The sequence below is a fragment of the Blennius ocellaris genome (assembly GCF_963422515.1).
Source record: "Blennius ocellaris genome assembly, chromosome: 10".
NCBI lineage: Eukaryota > Metazoa > Chordata > Actinopteri > Blenniiformes > Blenniidae > Blennius > Blennius ocellaris.
The window spans coordinates 24409180-24427586 of NC_137659.1; the positions used below are offsets into that span (position 1 = coordinate 24409180).

At 44.5% G+C, this 18407-nt stretch overlaps 1 protein-coding gene across 1 annotated transcript in view; it reads right to left on the reverse strand.

Moving 5' to 3' along the window:
- The window catches only part of piezo2b (piezo-type mechanosensitive ion channel component 2b), a 141405-nt gene that overhangs the window by 38820 nt on the left and 84178 nt on the right, over positions 1-18407 (reverse strand). Inside the window, exons 19-28 of the mRNA XM_080503219.1 lie at positions 16649-16809; positions 14269-14445; positions 13690-13812; positions 13078-13278; positions 12806-13010; positions 10338-10439; positions 8846-9011; positions 5569-5812; positions 5343-5460; positions 4460-4616 (exon numbers count right to left, since the gene is read on the reverse strand). Of these exons, the coding sequence (XP_080359345.1) occupies positions 4460-4616; positions 5343-5460; positions 5569-5812; positions 8846-9011; positions 10338-10439; positions 12806-13010; positions 13078-13278; positions 13690-13812; positions 14269-14445; positions 16649-16809 (1654 nt within the window). The remainder of the gene's footprint in view (positions 1-4459; positions 4617-5342; positions 5461-5568; positions 5813-8845; positions 9012-10337; positions 10440-12805; positions 13011-13077; positions 13279-13689; positions 13813-14268; positions 14446-16648; positions 16810-18407) is intronic.

Sequence of the window (18407 nt, forward strand, 5' to 3'; positions counted from 1 at the left end):
CCGAGTGCATCACAGGATATATTCACTTCTGTGTGGATTCCATCATCCTCACCGCGACTGTCCTGGATATATCATTCATCCTTCCATCCATTGTCTGCCGCTTATCCGGGGCCGTGTCGCAGGGGCAGCAGTCTAAGGACGGATGCCCACACTTCCCCCGCCCCAGACACTTCTTCCAGCTCTTCCGGTGGGACCCCAACACGTTACCAGGCCAGCGGAGAGACATAGTCCCTCCAGCATGTCGTTGGTTGGCCCCCGAGGCCTCCTACTGGAGGGACATGCCCGGAACACCTCCCTAGGGAGGCGTCCGGGGGGCATCCGAAACAGATGCCCGAGCCACCTCAGCTGGCTCCTCTCCATGTGGAGGAGCAGTGGCTCTACTCCGAGCTGCTCCCTGGTGACTGAGCTCCTCCCCCTATCTCTAAGGGTGACTGAGCTCCTCACCCTATCTCTAAGGGTGACTGAGCTCCTCCCCCTATCTCTGAGGGTGACTGGGCTCCTCACCCTATCTCTAAGGGTGACTGAGCTCCTCACCCTATCTCTAAGGGTACGCCCAGCCACCCTACGGAGGAAGCTCATTTCAGCCGCTTGTATCCGGGATCTCATTCTTTCGGTCATGACCCATAGTTCATGACCATAGGTGAGGGTAGGAACGAAGATCGACCGGTAAATCGAGAACTTCGTCTTTTGGCTCAGCTCCTTCTTCACCACGACGGACCGATACAACGTCCGCATAACTGCAGACGCTGCACCGATCCGCCTGTCGATCTCACGCTCCACCTTCCCCCCACTTGTGAACAAGACCCCGAGATACTTTAACTCCTCCACTTGGGACAAGGGCAAGCCACCTTTTTTCGGTCGAGAACCATGACCTCGGATTTAGAGGTGCTGATCCTCATCCCAGTAGCTTCACACTGGGCTGCGAACCGCGCCAGTGCAAGGTATAGGTCCTGGTTCGATCGAGCCAGCAGAACCACATCATCTGCAAAAAGCAGAGACGAGATCCTGTGGTCCCCAAACCAGACACTCGGTGCCAGGCTGTGTCTAGAAATTCTGTCCATTTAAATAATGAACAGAACCGGTGACAAAGGCCAGTCCTGCCGGAGGCCAACGTGCACTGGGAACAGGTCCGACTTACTGTCGGCAATGCGAACCAGACTCCTGCTCTGGGCATACAGGGACTGGACAGCCCTTAACAAAGGGCCCAGTACTCCATACCCTCGGAGCACCCCCCCCACAGGACGTCTCTAGGGACGCAGTCGAATGCCTTCTCCAGATTCACAAAACACATGTGGACTGGTTGGGCAAATTCTCATGAACCCTTGAGCACCTAGTGGAGTATAGAGCTGGTCCAGTGTTCCACAACCAGGACGAAATACGCATTGTTTCTCTTGGATCCGAGGTTCAACTAACGGCCGGATCCTCCACTCCAGTACCCTGGAATAGACTTTCCCTTGGAGGTTGAGGAGTGTGATCCCCCTGTGGTTGGAACACACACTCTTAAAAAGAGGGACCACCATCACGGTCTGCCAGTCCAGAGGTACTGTCCCCGACCGCCATGCGATGTTGCAGAGACGTGTCAGCCACGACAGTCCCTACACATCCAGAGACTTAAGACAGTGTTTTTCAACCTTTTTGAGCCAAGGCACACTTTTTTGTTTGGAAAAATCTCGAGGCACACCACCACCAGAAAATGTTAAAATTTGAAACTCTATAGCCTCTATTAACAATATAAAGTCATTCTCATCATAGTTTTATCAACAGGAATCAAATAAATATAGATAAAAAGTATTTCACAATTTCTTTTTTCTCAGTGTGAAACCTGGGCCTGTTTGGACGAACACAGAGCTGATATCCTGGTTAGCCTTCTTCCTTTTCAAAAACTTGTCCATCACTGTCACTGACACAGTACATTGATATATGATGGGAGCAGCCGCAGGTGGTGGTGATTAACGAGACTGACGTCTGTTAAGTTTCGATTTAACCGGCAAATTTATGTGCTGCCATCTAGTGGCGAAGAGTATTTATACATGATTACTCTTCAACACACTGCTCTCACAGCTGACAGCGGCTGTGAGAGCAAATGATTTTTAGAAAAATTGTGAAATTGGATACTTTCCCACGGCACACCTGACTATATCTCACGGAACACCAGTGTGCCGCGGCACAGTGGTTGAAAAACACTGACTTAAGATACTCAGGGCGAATCTCATCCACTCCCGGTGCCTTGCCACTGAGTAGCTTAGCAACTACCTTGGTGATTTCAGCCCGGGTAATGGACGAGTCCACCTCTGAGAACCCAGCCTCTGCTTCATTGGTGGAAGACGTGGGAGTGGGATTGTGGAAGTCAGCTCCCACCTCCATTGTAAACAGTGTTGGTGAAAAACTGCATCCCCCTCCTGTGGCGCCGGACGGTTTACCAGATAGTCCTCCTCCCTGGCCTCCCTGAACACTTGCCAGACCTGAGTTTTTGCCTCCACCACCGCGGTACTATTGGCCTGATGTTACCTGTCATCTGCCTCCGGAGTCCAATGAGCTAACAACGCCTCATAGGACTCCTCCTTCAGCTTGACGGCATCCCTTACTTCCGGTTTCCACCACCGGGTTCAGGGGTTTCCGCCACGACAGGTACCAGAGACCCTGCGGCCGAAGCTCCGAGCAGCAGCTTCGACAATGGAAGTGGAGAACATGGTCCACTCGGACTCAATGTCTCGGCCCTCACCTGGGATCTGTGGGAAGCTCTCCCGGAGGTGGGAGTTGAAAACTGCGTGGACGGAGGGCTCTGCCAGGTGTTCCCAGCAGACCCTCATGACATGTTTGGGCCTGCCGAGTCTATCCGGCCTCCTCCCGGTCCAGCGGAACCAACTCACCACCAGGTGGTGATCAGTTGACAGCTCTGCCCCTCTCTTCACCCAAGTGTCTAAGAGTGCCGGAGATCTGATGACAGGACCACAAAGCCTATCATTGACCTCCGGCCTAGGGTGTCCTGGTGCCACGTGCACTTATGGATACCCCTGTGCTCGAACATGGTGTTCGTTATGGACAAACTGTGACTGGCACAGAAGTCCAATAACAAAACACCGCTCAGGTTCAGATCGGGGAGGCCGTTTTTCCCAATCACCCCCGTCCAAGTCTTGCTGTCATTGCCCACGTGGGCGTTGAAGTCCCCCAGGAGAACAATGGAGTCCCCAGTTGGAGCACTATCCAGCACCCCTCCCAGGGACTCCAAGAAGGTTGGGTACTCTGAACTGCTGTTCGGCCCACCGTCCGAGACAACAGTCAGAGACCGAACTCCAACAGATGGTGGCTGACCTGTGGGGCAATAAGCAGGCCCACAACAGCCCGCCACCTCTCACTGCGGCCAACTCCAGACAAGTGGGTTGTCTAGCCCCTGTCGAGGAGCTGGGCTCCAGAGTCCAAGCTGTGCATGGAGGTGAGCTCGACTATATCTAGATGGGATATCTCTCCATCTCCCGCACAAGCTTGAGCTCCTTCCCCCCCAGCAAGGTCGTGTTCCATGTCCCAAAAAACAGATTCTATGGCCGGGGATCGGGTCGTCGAGGATCGGGTCGTTGAGGCCCCGGCCGTCAACTGCCACCCAATCCACACTGCACCCGCCCCCTATGGTAGCCTCTGTAGGTGGTGGGCTCACATGAGGAAGAGGAGGAGGGGCCCTCATCGTCCCTTTGGAATGAGCCCGGCTGGGTCAAAAGCTCGCCCGCCAGGTGCTTGCATACGAGCCCCAACCTGAGGCCTGGCTCCAGGGTGAGGCCCCGGCTGTGCCTTCCTGGGTGACGTCTCGCTTCTCTTTTGTTGTTTGTCCACAGGGGGTGTTGAACTGCTTTTTGTCTGACTCGTCACCTAGGACCTGTTGGTCTTGGGAGACCCTACTGGGGGGCATAAAAGCCTCCGACAACATAGCTCCTAGGATCATTCGAGTACTCAAACTCTCCCACCACTATAAGGTAGCAGTTCAAGAGGGAGTGGATATATCAATACGTAATATTACTTATTCAACTTTATCCTGTCATATTGGCATTTTAACTTCTATGCTATTTATTCTGTATGAAGCAGTTAAAAAAAACTGATGTGAAAGGTGATGCAAACCGAGAGCAGGATGATTCTAGACAATTGGAATTAAATAAAACTCGCTGGTGCCATTAAAAGCTAACTCCAGAAGAAAACATGTTTTTTATGATGCGTTTGTTTGAGCATTGACCACTTTTCTTTTTTGTGTTTTATGATTTTTTTTAATTTGTTTTCGCAAAACCAACACAACGGCCAAACAAACATGGCCTCTACTTTGAGAAGAGAGCACAATCATTCTTTTCTTGTTGTGACATTGAAGATTTATACTGCAAATCTTTCGGATTAGAGCATAGTTAGATGACAGAAGTGGAACTAAAACCAATATTAAATCTGCCACCATCACATTGGAGCTGGAGGCTCGGTGGAGTACCTGGAGGCGAGGATCTGCGAGGCCCTGATATCCGCCACGACGTGGAGGAAATAGTAGCTCATGAAGACTCGTCGCTGCAGCAGCAGGAAGGCGAAACAAATGCTGTCCCAGATGATTCCAGCCTCGTTACTGGGAAGCTCACATTGCTCATCGATACCTGAAACACATAGAAACACACACACAAACAAATCCTGTTGAATCTGCATCCTAAGGCGGAAATTAAGCAAAGTCCTATGAGTTGACAGCAGTAGAACTGATCCCAAACATCAAGACTTAAACAGATCTTATTAAATCAAGAAGTGTGGGGTTGTTTACCACTCAAAACTGTTGGATATTTTTTTGCTTACTATTCATCATTTCCCTCAAATAAACTGGTTAAAGTATTTAAAATAAACAGAGGTGTCCTCGAGTTTAGAGGAAATACTTCATTTTCATTCTCATCTGCATAATGCATAAAGTGATACTGAAAAACTAAATAAATGTCCAGGTGAAAACGTCGTCTCCCACATATTCAAAATGCCTTTACATTCACAACTTTTCTAGGAAAATACATGTAAATTATCAAAAGAAAGACTGGAAAGATGGAATTGTAGATTTGTGTGACTCTCTTTGGGAAAGCTTTCAAAATGCGGCAGAACAGGCTTAAAAAAACAGAATTTTCAAAGCTGAAATAAAATAATTTTGACATCTTTATCTCTGACGTGCCCGATCTGGGGGCCAGGATCTTTTTGGGAGGGGCCAAGGATGTAAAACTAAATAATAATACAAGTCTTTCTCGGATCTAAAGCAAAGTGAAAAGTGAAAATGTCCACTGTTTGTTTAAGGCTCTTGCTTGTGTCTGGGCCTTCTGGGAAAATCTCCTCATTTTTACAACTGAACATACCTTTGTCCTTCTGGTTGATGTCGGTGTCGTATTCCTTGATGGTGCAGGCTAGACTGAACAACTGGATCAACCAGCACTGGTTCTCAACAAGAGACTTGATATATCCACAAGCCAGGATCTGCAGAAAAAGGCCTCTTTAGTAAACATGTCATCATGTTGTGAACATTCAAAAAACTGAAGCTAAACTCAACATGAAGAATAAGAAAGTATGGAATAGATTACTCACTGACAAGACATTCTTCATAGTGATTACAAAGATGTTGTAAGCAATGAGGAAGTCCCAGTAGTGGAGTATCTTCTTGATGGGTTTCAGCAGGAGCTCGCCCCCAAAGAGCAGGAAGTAGAAGCAGGCCACCAGGTAGCCCATGCAGAAGACAGAGATCCGCGTGGTCCCGGTGATGAAGATGATCGTCAGGACAAACCAGAACAGGTAGCTAAACATGATGACCTTCAGCATGTCCAGGTAGGACCTGCAGAGGAGACGCCAGCAGTGTGTGTGAATGGAAACATGACTATGTCACCTATGTATGAGGCCGCAGAAGTGAAGGTCTGCCATCTTCCTCACTTGGTTGCTCCACTTTCCAGTAAACATGTGCTCATACATGCCATCCAGAGATTTTCCCTTCATGACATCATGAGGGGAAATAGTCACTCCCTCTGGTAGTGCATACTCACTATGACCCTCACACGGGGAGGTGAGCTCTGCCTTCTAAAGGCCAATTCAGAATTTCCGCATCTGCCTGCCTGAAGGGCCATCCATCCATCCATCCATCCATCCATCCATCCATCCATCCATCCATCCATCCATCCGTTGACTACCGCTTATCCAGGCCGGGTCGCGGAGGCAGCAGTCCAAGCAGAGTTGCCCAGACGTCCCTCACCCCAGACTCTTCCTCCAGCTCCTCCGGTGGCACCCCAAGGTGTTCCCAGGCCAGCCGAGAGACATAGTTCCTCCAGCGTGTCCTGGGTCTGCCCCGAGGCCTCCTACCGGAGGGACATGCCCGGAGCACCTCCCTGGTGTGGGAATGATCTAAGCTACATCGCCAGCAGACTGAAGACGTCTTTCAAAATACTGAAACCCACCCAAATACTTTTTTAGTCATTTTTAGCAGAGCACTCCACATTGAACATTTTCTCAATAAAAAATATATTATCTGTTGTGATCAATAAAAAATAAACAAAAGCCTCTGCAACAGTTATTTATGGTTTTGCACCATTCTAATGTGTCTTCATTACACATGCAGCATATTTAGCTCTAAAAATGGATTTTAGATTCCAAACACTAAGAATCCCTCGTTTGGTCATGGGCTGCACCCTGCATGACACGTCACCAACTAAAGTCCATTGCTCTGAGTAAACAGGATGAAAAATGAGCGCACTGTCAAGCCAGGGCGCCGGAAGTGGACATACGTTAGTGAGTTCACCGCGTACTAGACGAAGAAACAACATTTCAGGTCATTGTGTTGCTGTGATCCACTCATCCATCACACTCAGCGTAAGAGCAGCAGTAAGAGTCTGATCAATGAACGGGAACCAGAGAAACCCGATCTTGTCGCTGCACAGGTACGAGGCTGCAGCTGTAGCATGTCTAACATGCTAAAAGCATGAACGACGTGGTACAACACCAGACGCCGTTAATGTGATGTGTGGGGTGAAAACATAGGTGAAGAGAGGCTGATGGAGAAGCTGATGAAGAGGGGCTGATGGAGAAGCTGATGAAGAGGGGCTGATGGGCCAGAACAGCTGACTGAGTGTCCTCCTTCATATCAGCAGGCCAAAATACCTTTTCCATAGTTAAAAGCTATTTATTGAGTTAGAGTACAGGGCAAAAGCGTCTGAGTTGCGGAGTGACGGACAGAGTGTTTTTGTGGATTATGGATTTCTCCTCCACCCGGCACCCGTAATTTGATCCTGGAGGGAAACGATGGAATAAGTGCAGAGCTGTGTGGACAGACGAGCTGAATCTCTCTCTCTCTCTCTCTCTCTCTCTCTCCCTCCCTCCCTCCCTCCCTCCCTCCTAGTGTTTGCTGGACACAGAGTGCGTTAATAAAAGTCTCGTCCACTCAGAGCATCAAAACAATGGAATGTGAAGCGCAGATAATCAATGACGACAGGTCAGCGTGCTCCCTTCTTCTCCTGCGGCTAAAAATCCTCCGTTCATTCTTTTTTTTTTTTGCAAAGTCAGTTTTCAGTTACAGATCCAAATGCCCAACTTTGGCCAAAATTGTAAATAATGTGTCCAGTGGGGATCCAATAACATCTGTCAGCGAGCCACTGACATGAGCTACCGAGGTCTGTCAGCCTTCTCTTACCATTATTTGTCCGGGATAAGAGATCTGCTGAGTGAGACGGTTCTTATTCAGCACCTCCCCATTTTAGATTTCTACAGTTACACTGCAAGTGGCCAAGTGCAACAACAGACTGTAACTTAGTGTATAAAACAAGGCTTACAGGAGGTCGTTTAAGGAGACTGAGAGTCTCCTCCTGTTGCTGTATTTATTGGAAATGAGCATGGCTGCCGGACACAAGGGGGTGGGAAGACTCAGACCGCGGGGTGGGGTTATGTCAACAAGGTTACGTTATGAGGCAGGAACTTTGTTGACAATATTGTTACAGTTACAACATCCCAAAGCAGGAGTCTACAGCCTTTATGACCGAAAGAGCCATAGACTTTCCACCAAATCAAATTTAACTGGAGCAGCCAAACCTATTTAACCTTTAAGATGAGGTCAACACAGCACAGTGCAACGTCATTTTGGATATATAGACATAAACCTTATGTTGCATTTATGAACTTTCAATTGCAATTTAGAATGGTACACATTTCATTACATCTTCAGCTGTTTTGTAAATTATTGTAGAGGCTTCAACCATACTTTTCAGCAGTTTTTAGGCAACTTTACATTTCAGCTGTTTCAACATGTTGGCTCTTTTGTAAGCAGTGTGTTTTTTACCCTAATTTGTCATTTTTTTTCTTTCAGCAATCCCAGTCATTTTAGATTTTTTTAAAGCTGTTTTAGCAGATTCTTGTCCCCATTTGTTATGGTTTTAGCAACTTTCCTCCATTTTATCCTTTTAAGTTGTGCATTTTTAAAAGCCCTTTTCAGAGCTAAACGTGCTTTTGAAAATGACTGTGCGCATAAATAAAATATAAACAAGATAATATGATTATTTAGGTATAATTTTGTGAGCAGCTCAGGGAGCCACTACAGAAGGGTCAAAGAGCCACATGTGGCTCCAGAGCCACAGGTTGAAGACCCCTGTACTTAACTTCTAACACCTAATGACACCTATAGAGCCAGACTAGCATGAGCAGTGTTTACAAAACCAATTTGCGTAAATAAATAAATAGATTAATTAATAAAATAACCAGAATGGACACATTAATTCAACATTTAGGTGAACAATGTGAAATTAAACAAGAGCAGCAGCACATTAGCAGAAGCTGTCAGCTGAGATGACGGGTTCCAATCTTCTCCTGACACAGGCTATGGCGGTCGTACCTGCAGTGGATGAAGTCGGGGACGGGGTTGTGCACGCTGAAGGAGGCGGCGTCCAAGTCTCGACAGATCTCCACGTTATCGCCGGCCATGAGGCGGACTGCCGCCTTGTTCTCGTCGTCGAAGACCTGCCTCTGGAGAGAGGCGCAGAGAAGCAGCATGAAGTCATCTGAGAGGAGAGGAGAGGAGAGGAGAGGAGAGGAGAGGAGAGGAGAGGAGAGGAGAGGAGAGGAGAGGAGAGGAGGGGAGGGGAGGGGAGGGGAGGGGAGGGGAGGGGAGGGGAGAGGAGAGGAGAGGAGAGGAGAGGAGAGGAGAGGAGAGGAGAGGAGAGGAGAGGAGAGGAGAGGAGAGGAGAGGAGAGGAGAGGAGAGGAGAGGAGAGGAGAGGAGAGAGGAGAGGAGAGGAGAGGAGAGGAGAGAGGAGAGGAGAGAGGAGAGGAGAGGAGAGGAGAGGAGAGGAGAGGAGAGGAGAGGAGAGGAGAGGAGAGGAGAGAGGAGAGGAGAGGAGAGGAGAGGAGAGGAGAGGAGAGGAGAGGAGAGGAGAGGAGAGGAGAGGAGAGGAGAGGAGAGGAGAGGAGAGGAGAGGAGAGGAGAGGAGAGGAGAGGAGAGGAGAGGAGAGGAGAGGAGAGCCAGTCAATCACCACCGACGTCTTCATGGTTAACATGCAGGTGAAGCACAACTTTTCTGATAGACTTTGCTTATTTCTGGTATTTCAATCAGGAAACAATCTGTTGAGTAATGGCAACACGTTTCAGATACGTCAATAGTGTAAAAGAAGGGAATTGACAGCTATAACACAAATAAGACAAATTGAAATAAAATTAAGGAGGATACCAAAATGAATACGGAAACATCTAAAATGAATGGAAGAAATCTTCCAGAGCCTTTTCCATCTGGCTTTTATCTAGTTTTGTGTCTGTTTTTGTTCTTTGTGTGGAATCATTTTTATCTGATTTCACTCTTGAACGGTTCTATATAACTAAACTCTTATTAATTAATTCTGTTAAAAGTGAAAAAACTTGAAATGTTTTACTTGTAGCACAATGATCAGATTTTAAATCCACTTTTACCTGAGTGGTATGGTTTGTCAAAGGAGTCTTAGTCCAGAGGCCACAAACTGAACAATTTGATCTCTATCAGGCCAAACACATGAACCAAGATTTACTTTAGTTTTACTGCAAGAAAGTACAAGCAAACCCTGAAAAACAGGAAATCGACTTTCTACAACATTTTGCCTCCTGCAGTGTCTCGGCTGATCAGATCTTCCATGAATGAAATGAAAGCAGAGAAATGGAGCGTTATGTCTGAGGTCCATGTCACTGATCTCTCTGACTCTTAATTGGTGACTTTCATTCTTGCTGAAACGAAACATCGCCCAACAGAAAAATCTGGAACATTGATCACTTTGAAACTGCAACAATTGCAAATCTCCGTTGTGCAGGACTGAGGTTTATAAAGAGGTTCAGGGCCGAGAGGCTCCGGGATGATACGTACAGATGAGGAAGGACGGGTTGGGCTTGGTGCGGAAGTCTGGCACATAGAGCCACTTGACCACGTTGGAGTCGGTGGTGGAGTTAGGAAACCTCCAGGGATACTCTGCAACAAACCAATCAATTCAGAGTTCAGACAGTACAGAAACCAGATGTTCTCTTCAAATGACCCTGACATTACTATAAAACCAAGAACAAGTATTGGAGAAATAAAACGAAAGGGGAGGTTTTATTTACAGTAATTCAGGAGTAATGCAAGATAAATTATATCTGCTATTGGAGAATGACAGTGTTATTTTCAAAATAATGTATTATTTTTAAATATCATACAGAAAGACTAATAGAACATGCATTTTTTTTGTTGAAATGAAATGTTAATAAATGTTACTTTTGTAATTTCATAAACTAAAATACTTCCAGTTTTCACAAGATTATATTTCTAGTAACTAAATTAAATAATTACCCAAAATAAGTGATTTCAGTGCTTCCTGGATTATCTAGACAGTTTTGGGAACACAGACATTCTCATGTGTCTGGATTAAGAAAATGACGGCAATACAGTGTTTTATGAATCAAAACCTATGTGTTGTAATATTTTTTTCAATACTAAATGTATATCATCTTCCACAACAGTGTATTATTCTTTTTAAACATGTACCATATTTTCCGCACTATAAGGCACCTAAATACCACAAATTTTCTCAAAAGCTGCCAGTGCACCTTATAACCCGGTGCGCCTTATATATGGAAGAATTGTTCTACTTGAGACTGCTATTTGACAGCTGAACAACCAGAAGCTTTTATTTTGACAACTCTAACTTGGCAACCGGATCTTCAGAGGACGACACTCCACACAACACCGTCATCACTCATGGTTGCACACCAACATTCTAACAAACCAAAATAAACTAGATGAAATAATGACTCCCTAAACTGGGGAACAAAAACACATAAACACAATCAACACAACACCAAGCCCAACAACAACCCACAATAACCTCCACCAACACAAAACATGAATTCCCATCATGCCTTGCAGCGACCACCTCTGGACGGTAAGCTACTCAGTGCAGCCGATAGCTGCAATGAATTGTGGGAGTTTCTGTTTGTGGTGTTTTAAATGCAATTATTGGGGGTTCTATTTGGTTTGTGGTGTCGGTAATAATTGTGTTGTGTTGTGTTTTTGTTGCTTAGTTCATGTAGTTTAGTTTATTACGGTAGTTGTAAGTTGTCAACCAGCAGTGAAGAAGGTTTTGTGTGTAGTGTCCTCCTGGCATAGGCTGCAGGTAGGACTATCAAAATAAAGTGTGTACACCTCTCTGGGTGGTAGAATCAGTGGAAAATGTAACCTAATGGCTTTGAGCTATAAAGGTTGCTGACCACTGGTCTATTCCATGTGCCTTATAATGCGGTGTGCCTTATATATGAATGAAGTTGTAAATTATGTCAATCAATGTAGGTGCACCTTATAATCCGGTGTGCCTTATAGGGCGGAAAATACGGTAATTGCATGAAAATAAGTTTGTGCATGTGACAATGCAGTGTGAAATGCTGTGGTCCTTATTTAAGATAAGATAAGATAAGATACGCCTCTATTAATCTCACAGTGGAGACATTTACTTGTTGCATACAGCTCTTGAGGACACATGAGGAAAGGAGAGGAAAGTGCAAACTGTTAGTAGAATAGGCAAGGAAAGTGCACACAGTTGGTAGAATAGAGGTATCTTATATACAATTTTACAAATTAAGTGACTTAGATAAAGTGTCCTAGGTGCAGGGGTTGTTTCACATACTGTTTTAGTTACTACACAGTCCTGTGTAGTAACTAAAACAGCAGTGGGGATGAAGGACTTGCTCCGTCCTGCACTGAGGGTGTCAGTCTACCACTGAGAGCTCCTCAGCTCCTCTACTCTATTTGTTTAGTTTATATCAGGGGTCCCCAACCACCATGATGCAAAGAGAATAAAAAGGTTTATTTAAAAAAAATGTATATTTAAATTAAACTTTCCGTTAGTCTGCATTGAGTTTTATTTTGAAAAAACGTTTCAATACCATGAGCATATCTTTCCCGTGCTGCACTTTCAGGTTTGTTCATACATCACTAAGCCTTCGGTGATCAAACTCCATTCTGCCCTGAGCAGAAAAATGAAAAGCTAGGAGTAATATCGCAAAAAACGTTGGTGAGTTGATCTCTGACACCTCTATTCTAAAATCTGAGACCATGTCTGGACCACCAGACTACAAACGGTCATCACGTGCTGCATGACGCAGATGCAGATAACTGATGAAAAACTAAAGGATGCACCGTTTTGGTAGAAAATGACCACATTTAATCCATTTTATTCTGCATATCTGAGTCAAACTGGGGTGATTAACATCCCTCATACAGCTGCTGAATTCATTTAAAGATCTTAAAAACATTTCAACAGTAAATGAAGCAAGAAATAAAGAGAAACACGTGAGCACACAAACCTTTACAGGCTGCCGGCGGGATCCCGATGCACACAAAGTACTGGAACGTCAGCATGCAGGCAAGGAAGCAGCAGTACTTGGGCCAGATCTCAGCGATGGCTTTCCTCCTCCGTCGATACATGACGCCGATCAGGGCGAACGCGTGAAGCATGGCGTAGAAGTCCATCCTCTGCCCGATGACATTGACCACCAGCAGCAGGCAAGTCTGAGGGAAACACCGAGCAGTGAAGCTCTCCACGGCACGCAGTCCAACTCTTCGTCACGCTCCATACCTCAAGTCCAAACTTGTAGAAGAAGTAGTTGACGAAGTATTTGATGAAGCAGATGATGCCGATATCCAGGTGCTGCCGTGTGATGTCATGGAAGATGATCCTGGCGGCTGGCGGCGACAGTTTGTTTCTCAGTCTGAAGTACTCTTGGTGGCGGTAGATCGTCACTTCGAATGCTAACAGAGCCAGCATCATCAGGTTGTTCTACACACACACACACACACACACAGGTGTTACAGTGGTGCTAAGAAGTCACACTGTTGACCAATGCACAGGCCAGACGGGCAAACTATTGATGGATGGATGAAGAACAAATGGATGGACTGAGAGAATGAATAAATGGAAGCAACCAGTGCTGTTAAAAACTGTGTGTATTCATGGCGAGTCTTAAACATTCACTGTGTCAAATTGAAAAAAATCTACATTGCTGCCACATGTATCTGGAAGTTGTTGATTTATTGTGTCGAAACTAAATAAGCCAAACTTCAAACTGCTTCAACACACCTCTTTTTCTACTCTGTCTCTTTTCTGTGTCCTTGAGGCTCATTTGCTAAGATGAGTGACTGTGTTGATGTGTTGACTTTGAGAAAGCTGTGGCTGCTGCGGTGTGCTCACCCTGAGGTACCCCAGCAGGTCGTTAGACTTCTTCAGGCCCACCCAGTTGGCCGGATCTACCGGCGCTCTGTACAACGACGACTCCTCCAGCTCCTTCCTCTCGTCCGTGGAGTAACCGTCTAACTGTGGGCAGAAACACAAACTGTTCATCAATTGATCCTTCCCCATCAACGGCTTCACATAAGAGTGTGAATCAGGTGAGTGTAAACATGTGTATATTGGAGGCACCTCACTTTCACACAATTATTTTTATTGCATGGGGAAATAAAATCCACCCCACTCACCCAGCAAATTGATGCATTTTAAAATGTGAGTGAGGCAGAGCTGCCAGCTGAACACATGAATCAGGATGCAATTAACTCTAAAATCAAACCAAGCCAATTTGTGCTCTGGTAAAATGCCACGTTTCCTAATGTTTCCCAACATTAACAGAGACAATAAAATAAATAAATAAATAAATGCTGTTGAGACCAAACACCAGTGGCTCCCCACATGAGGTGCAGGACTCTCTTTTGATGAAATACTTATTTTACAGCAGCAAGAGAGAGAATGTGACCATTTTTAGCTGTTAATATTTACCATGGTGCAGTTCTTGGAGTATGTTTTGGGGTTTATGGACTCCAGCTGGTACAACATTTTACACACGATGATGACACACGTCCAAACAGTGCAAACACTGGAGGCAAGTGGCCGGTACTGGCTGTAGGGCAGCGCGAAGGCCCAGGATGCCAGGAACACATAGTTGAACAAAGACACCTGCACACACAAAACAGGCAATGAGGACAAAAAAAATTAAAAATAAAATCATCATCATGTCATATTATCCAGCTTTTCAACATGTTCACGTGTTGCGTTGGTCCTAACGCATTGTATTCAGTTTATTACCCCAAATCCAGCTTTACCTTGATTTTCCACCATTTGAATATTGGATTATAGGAGCTGCACTCAGAATCTGCTGTGTCTGTGTGAGCTGGACTGGCTCCGCCCACACATGCCCAATTGGAAACAGGAGGAAGTATACCCTCACGTGGCGCCATGTGCCAGAGCAGAACTTCCCAATTGTGGGAGGAGTCTAAAGGGAGGAGCCTACCTTGATTGGGATTGGCTAAACCCCCGATGACACTATAGAGGGTTTGATTTCTGATTGGAGCAACACACTTTTTAAAAACTAAAACCACCCAGGGAGAGAGAGGACACACTTTCTTACGTTGCTCCAGGTATGGGGATGATTATTACTGTTGCAAAACCATTAGAAGGTGAAATTTGCACAGTATGATCCCTTTAAAAACCGACCGTTTCCTCCTCAAATAACCACAGGCACCATCAGATCACTTTAAAAACTACAGAAATAGTTACTGAAAGATCATCACATTACAAAGTTTGAAATGGATAAAAACAATCAGACTGAGGAGCTGATCCAGACAAAGGCTGTATTTACACTACAAGTCTTGATGCTCAGATTGGATTTTCTGCCTCGGTTTTTTTTAACAGTGGTGTTATATGTACTTAAGTGACCCACATCATATTCTCGTGATTAACTTGCCTACAACATCAGAAACGTGTGTTTGTTCTTGTGGTGTTTCGATCTTTGAGCTACTTCTGAAGTAAATGTTATTCTATTTTTATTCTCTTTTTTTGTACTTATACTTACTTATTTATGTATGTCGGCTCCAGGGTAGACGGCAAAATAAGAATTTCATTCACTGTGAAACCTGGCTTTTACTGGTGATATGACAATAAAACACCTTGAACCTTGAAGTGCCAACTGTGAAGCCCCCCCCCCCCCCCCCCTCCCAAAAAAAGGAGGATGAGATATGTTTCATGCTGGTTTTGTGGCACCTGACAGCCACCGCTACAATATGCCTCACATGAGAAGTTATGTGACCTCCTCAACTACCAACCAATACGCTGGATTTCCATCTTGTTCGATCCCCATGTGTTTTTCATTTATTCACTCTACAACAAAATAAGCCAGATGTTGACAGATTTGATGACGTCAGAAACGTAATGTTAAGACAATCTGATCAGCCTGGTTACTACATACATATGTAACGTATTTACACATATGAATGAGGCTTGTATCCGATCTGAATATATCTGAATGCTTGCTTTGTTTTCCTGCTTACATTCTCTAAAAGCAGATAGAATCTGTCATATAGGAGCAAAAAAAAAGGGGAGATGGGTCATATGACACTGACCGTGTCAATGTGGCCAAAATCAGTCATTATGATGGCAAAAACTTTTATACACGGGTGAAAAATAAAAAAGCTGATGGTTTGCTTCTCAGATTGATCTGTATTTTGAATAATGTCACAGAAATCAATTTTACAACAACTTAATGAGAGCAAATCAACAGAAATGAAATGTAACGTGCCAATCGCTTCAAAGAAAAGGTGTGAAGAAGAGGAGGAGCAGCAAGTGGAAACATTGTTTAAAAAAACTAATTAAAAAAACAACCTTCCAATCTTTAAAACTACTTCCAACAATGTAAGAAAACAGACTGACGTCAGGATTTCTTGTTGGTCTTACAGGTGCAAGTTCTTACAAATGTGCATCCCATTTATTGTAAATAAACACCATGAAAATAAAAAAAAGAAATAGTGGTAAGTAAAGTAGTATAGCCATTTTCATTTTAAGGTTGCATTGTGGATGTTGTACACTGACAATTGTCTCAAGAAAGAGAAATGATGACATGTTGACAGAGTAAACAGTCGCCGTTTCAAAGTTAGATGTGTAAAAGGGGAAGGCAAACATAAGTTAGCCTCTTCCGTCTCCTTTTTGTGAACATGCTGACTTTCAATTTTCTTATTTTCTGCTAAAATATGTTTTGTTACTAATAATCGTGTTCACGTTCCAAAAAAATACATTTCATTCGTTCATACATTTTATTCAAATTTCACAATGTTTGGACGAATGATTAAGAGCAAATAATTCATGACTGTGGACTCGGGTGTCTCACCTCTCGGACAGAAACCAGGACGATGTAGCAGGAGACGATCTTGATGATGTGGATCTCCAGCAGCCACCAGATGAACAGCTGCAGCTTGTGGAAATACTCCAGGAACTTGAGGAAGAGCACCGTCAGGCGGTCGACCACCAGATGCCATTTATTCTTCAAATCTGGAGAAAGAGATGAGACGCAAACTGGAATCACTTCAGAAGACCAAAAAAAAAAAAAAAAAAAGAGTAAAGAGGTGTGATAGAAACTGTCTCCAGGTTTCACTTCATAATTAAAGTCACACATCATCTGTTAAAATCCTCTTTAAAGTCATTTAAAATCAGGCTTTATTAATCTCGTTTGGACTTTCTGAAGTCTCTGATTCAATGTGAAATAAAACTCTAAGACATTTGGTGGGACCAAAGTAGTTTTTGGACTAATTATCTTGGTCTGTTAAAGCGTATGTCACTTTGCAGGGCAAATTTAGAGCTGATAAAAATTCTTAAGAAAATCATACTGACTGCATTTTGCAATCAACTGTAGCATTTATTTCCACTCAAGGTCAACTTTGAGCTCAATTTAAACATTTCAATCAGGTACCTGCAGAGTGGAGAAGGCTCAAGACAATCAGGACATCTCTAAACTTATTTTGGAGGAAGGTAATATACCACAAGAAGAACTTTTTTCTCTATATTGCATCAGCAAGAACAAGAAAAACTGTTTGTTTTGTTTGAGGTTTTTGATACCCGGTGGGAACCGACTGCGAGAAGTCGGAAGACACATGTCCCTCGATTGTGGAAATGAGAAAAAAGCCCAGCAATGATACAGTGAGGAGGTCCGTTTTAGAGCCCGTGAAAGGGGTTGAAAACTGCATGTTTGACGCTGAGGAGGAAGATTCAGCTTTAAAAGGTTTGACAGCAGAGGAGATGGAAAAAGAAGTGGGCATAGGTGGCTGAAAGGCCCGAGTACCAGCAGAGCTGAGCAGTCTCCACCTCTATCTGGTTTCTTCTTCTTCCCATTTCTGGCAGGTTTATTCCCGTTAAAGAGGAGTTTTTTTTCTGTTTGCTCATGTGCAATAGCTGTTTTTTCTCTGTATAAGTGCCTTGGGATGACTGTGGTGCATTTGTAACAGAAATAGATTAGAGCTGAATTTAGAGCACTAATAAAATACATATATTTGAATGCTGATAGTTTGTACTTGATTTTTGAAGGAGCTGATTGTCTAGTATTTCTTTGTTTTCTGTTTTTTTGCTTTTTTTTTTTTTTTAAAGATGTGAGGACTACAGTACTTGTGAAGAACTCATATTTGTGGCGGTTTTGCAGAGTTTAACATTCCCTTGAGCCCCTGCAGGCTGGTAAACAATGCAGCGAATGAGTTCCTCCTTTCGGGTTTATGACAGAACGACGTCGTGAGAAGCCAGAATTGTTTTTTCATCTGGACACCAGAGAGAAAAACTTCTTGCTTCTTGTGGAGCATGCCGAGGCGTCTGAGAAATGGTTGAAATAAGTGATTGGAATTGACTGGATGAGGTCAACATTTGCAAGACATCAAAATACTGAGCATTGATTTGAGACAAACGTTACCCCACCAGTGCAGTCAGATTGTAAAGGACCTCTGAGGTCCTCGAGGGCAGAGGCAGCAGACAAGGTTAGAGATCAGGACATCACAGGTTTGAATCCCACAGCAGTCAGGTCACCCTTTTAGGTTCGACCTTTGACCCTCATTGGCTCATGAATTGTCCTAATGTGGCCACACCTTCGCATTCTAGAAACAGGATGT